Consider the following 2,191-nt stretch of genomic DNA (forward strand, 5'->3'; position numbering starts at 1 on the left):
TGTGAGTTAAAGTGACTATATGTTGATGAGAATAATAAATTTTATGTCGGTGAAAATAATAAATTTTAAAAAGTAATGATGTGATTATAAATTTTATTTACATATGAAATAAATGGTTAGTAAATATAAATGTGTGGTTGTTTTAACAAAATATAAACTTGTGGATCAATTTTTATATTAAAATATCTCAAATCATGATATGGAATTCCCATATAACTCATATCATGGTTTTTGAAGAATATAGAATTACATCTAATATGAAATAATGAGATAAAATCAGCGTAAAATCGCATATTCAAATATTAATTCCATCTCACGATACTATATCGTAATTTGATATCGCATGACCAAACGTCTACTAAGTTTGTACGGGTGAGGTGGAGTGGGGGATACAACCTTTCTCTCACAATTGTATCTGAACTATCCACCTCTTCCTTCCCCTCACTCGGCCCAATGAGATTAATTCTTTATGACACTAATCAAATATTTAATTAGATTAGTACGGGGATTCAAATTTAATTTAAAACCTATTTGAAACAATTATTAAACGTTATGAACCTACGTGGAGTTATAATATTTCTAAAGGGCATGTTTATTTAATTTCAAACACTCAAGGGCCCTTTTCAGTAAAATTATGTTGTATAATAGAGTATGGAACAAGTTGAGTAAAAGGACAAAACCTAAATGGACAATTTTTTTTAACCAGACTCTTAACCCGGGTTGCATAGGAGTTAGGAAAAGACCGCCGTGCACGATTAGTTTAACCGGCCCTAGGGTAAAACCTAGGCTCCTAATCCAGCCTATAAATAAAGGCAATTTCTCCACAATTTTTCCACAGCTCTTCCTTCACTTTCTCTTCAGGGTTTCTCTAGTAGTTTCTCTGAAAAAAAAATGGGCGACGTTGAATACAGGTGCTTCGTCGGTGGTCTGGCATGGGCCACCACCGACAATACACTTTCGGAAGCTTTTTCTCAGTACGGCGAAGTGGTCGAATCCAAGGTCTGTTGCAGGGCAGAGATCGGATCCGAGCCTTTGGCTTCGATGACCCTCTGTTACTGAATTGTGATCTGTTACTATTCTCTGGTTTACTTGACTGTTACTGTTACTCTATGTTACTGTTACTATTTGTTACTATTATTCCAATTCCCCGAAACGGTACGTTCCGTCTTCCTCTGTTTATACACGAGATGAAGATAGATCGCTTTTGTGTTTCTCCCCCTCATGTTTTTTCTTTCAGATCTGCTTTGTTTTGGTTGTTATTTTGTAGATCTGTTTGGATCTGATGTAATTGTTATGTGTTTTTTTTCTTCTATTTTTCAGATCATCAATGACCGGGAAACTGGTAGATCTAGAGGATTTGGATTCGTTACCTTCAAGGATGAGCAAGCCATGAGGGATGCTATTGAAGGGATGAACGGCCAAGATCTTGATGGTCGCAACATCACCGTGAACGAAGCTCAATCCCGCGGAGGCGGTGGAGGTGGAGGTGGAAGAGGCGGTGGTGGCTACGGAGGTGGCCGACGTGAAGGCGGTGGCGGCGGCTACGGCGGTGGTGGCGGCTATGGAGGTGGCAGACGTGAGGGCGGTGGCGGCGGCGGCTACAGTGGAGGTGGTGGCGGCTACGGAGGTGGTCGTCGTGAAGGTGGTTATGGTGGAGGCGGTGGTGGTTATGGTGGAGGTGACCGCTACAGTGATCGCTCTTCAAGAGGTGGTGGCGGTGGTTCTTCCGATGGAAACTGGAGGAATTAGAGTTGTTGTTCGCTTTTAGATTGTTTTTGTTTGAACTTATTTATGGTTTCGAAGTTTGGTAGATGTCCCCCGTTTATGGTTTACCATGGTTACTGTTACTGTTCTCTTTTTTGACCGCTATTGGTGTTACCTTGTGGATCTCTGTTTACAAAGTTCTCATGAATGGAAGTGAATGAAGATTTACTATTTATAGTCCAATTACTTATTAGTTTCATGTTGTTTGTTCATCGATTGTCCCTTGCCTTGTGGCTTTAATGGTGAACGAATCGTAGTACTACTCTCACTGAAACAGTGGCCTCTGGCGGTTTTTCCGCTATGTATGTGAGTGCTACACTCGTAGTCGTCTTGGGCAGCCATCTATAGTAATAAGATCAGACTCATCAATGTCCCCTGTTGGTGTTTTAGATCAGATTCTTAGAACATGAAGTGTGTTTGTTGTGGA

The 2,191-nt window shown here is 40.4% G+C and overlaps 1 protein-coding gene across 1 annotated transcript; it reads left to right on the plus strand.

Annotated features, from left to right (window-relative positions):
• Positions 1-800: 800 nt before the first annotated feature.
• On the plus strand, positions 801-1,947 carry LOC125816698 (glycine-rich RNA-binding protein GRP1A). The gene is made up of 2 exons (XM_049496323.1): positions 801-999; positions 1,321-1,947. Exons 1-2 carry the CDS (start codon positions 892-894, stop codon positions 1,747-1,749), a joined length of 537 nt encoding a protein of 178 aa, XP_049352280.1. The 5' UTR covers positions 801-891; the 3' UTR covers positions 1,750-1,947.
• The last annotated feature ends 244 nt before the right edge of the window (positions 1,948-2,191 follow it).

The sequence above is a fragment of the Solanum verrucosum genome, unplaced genomic scaffold (assembly GCF_900185275.1).
Source record: "Solanum verrucosum unplaced genomic scaffold, falcon-dt-bn FXZP01000261.1, whole genome shotgun sequence".
NCBI classification, from domain to species: domain Eukaryota; kingdom Viridiplantae; phylum Streptophyta; class Magnoliopsida; order Solanales; family Solanaceae; genus Solanum; species Solanum verrucosum.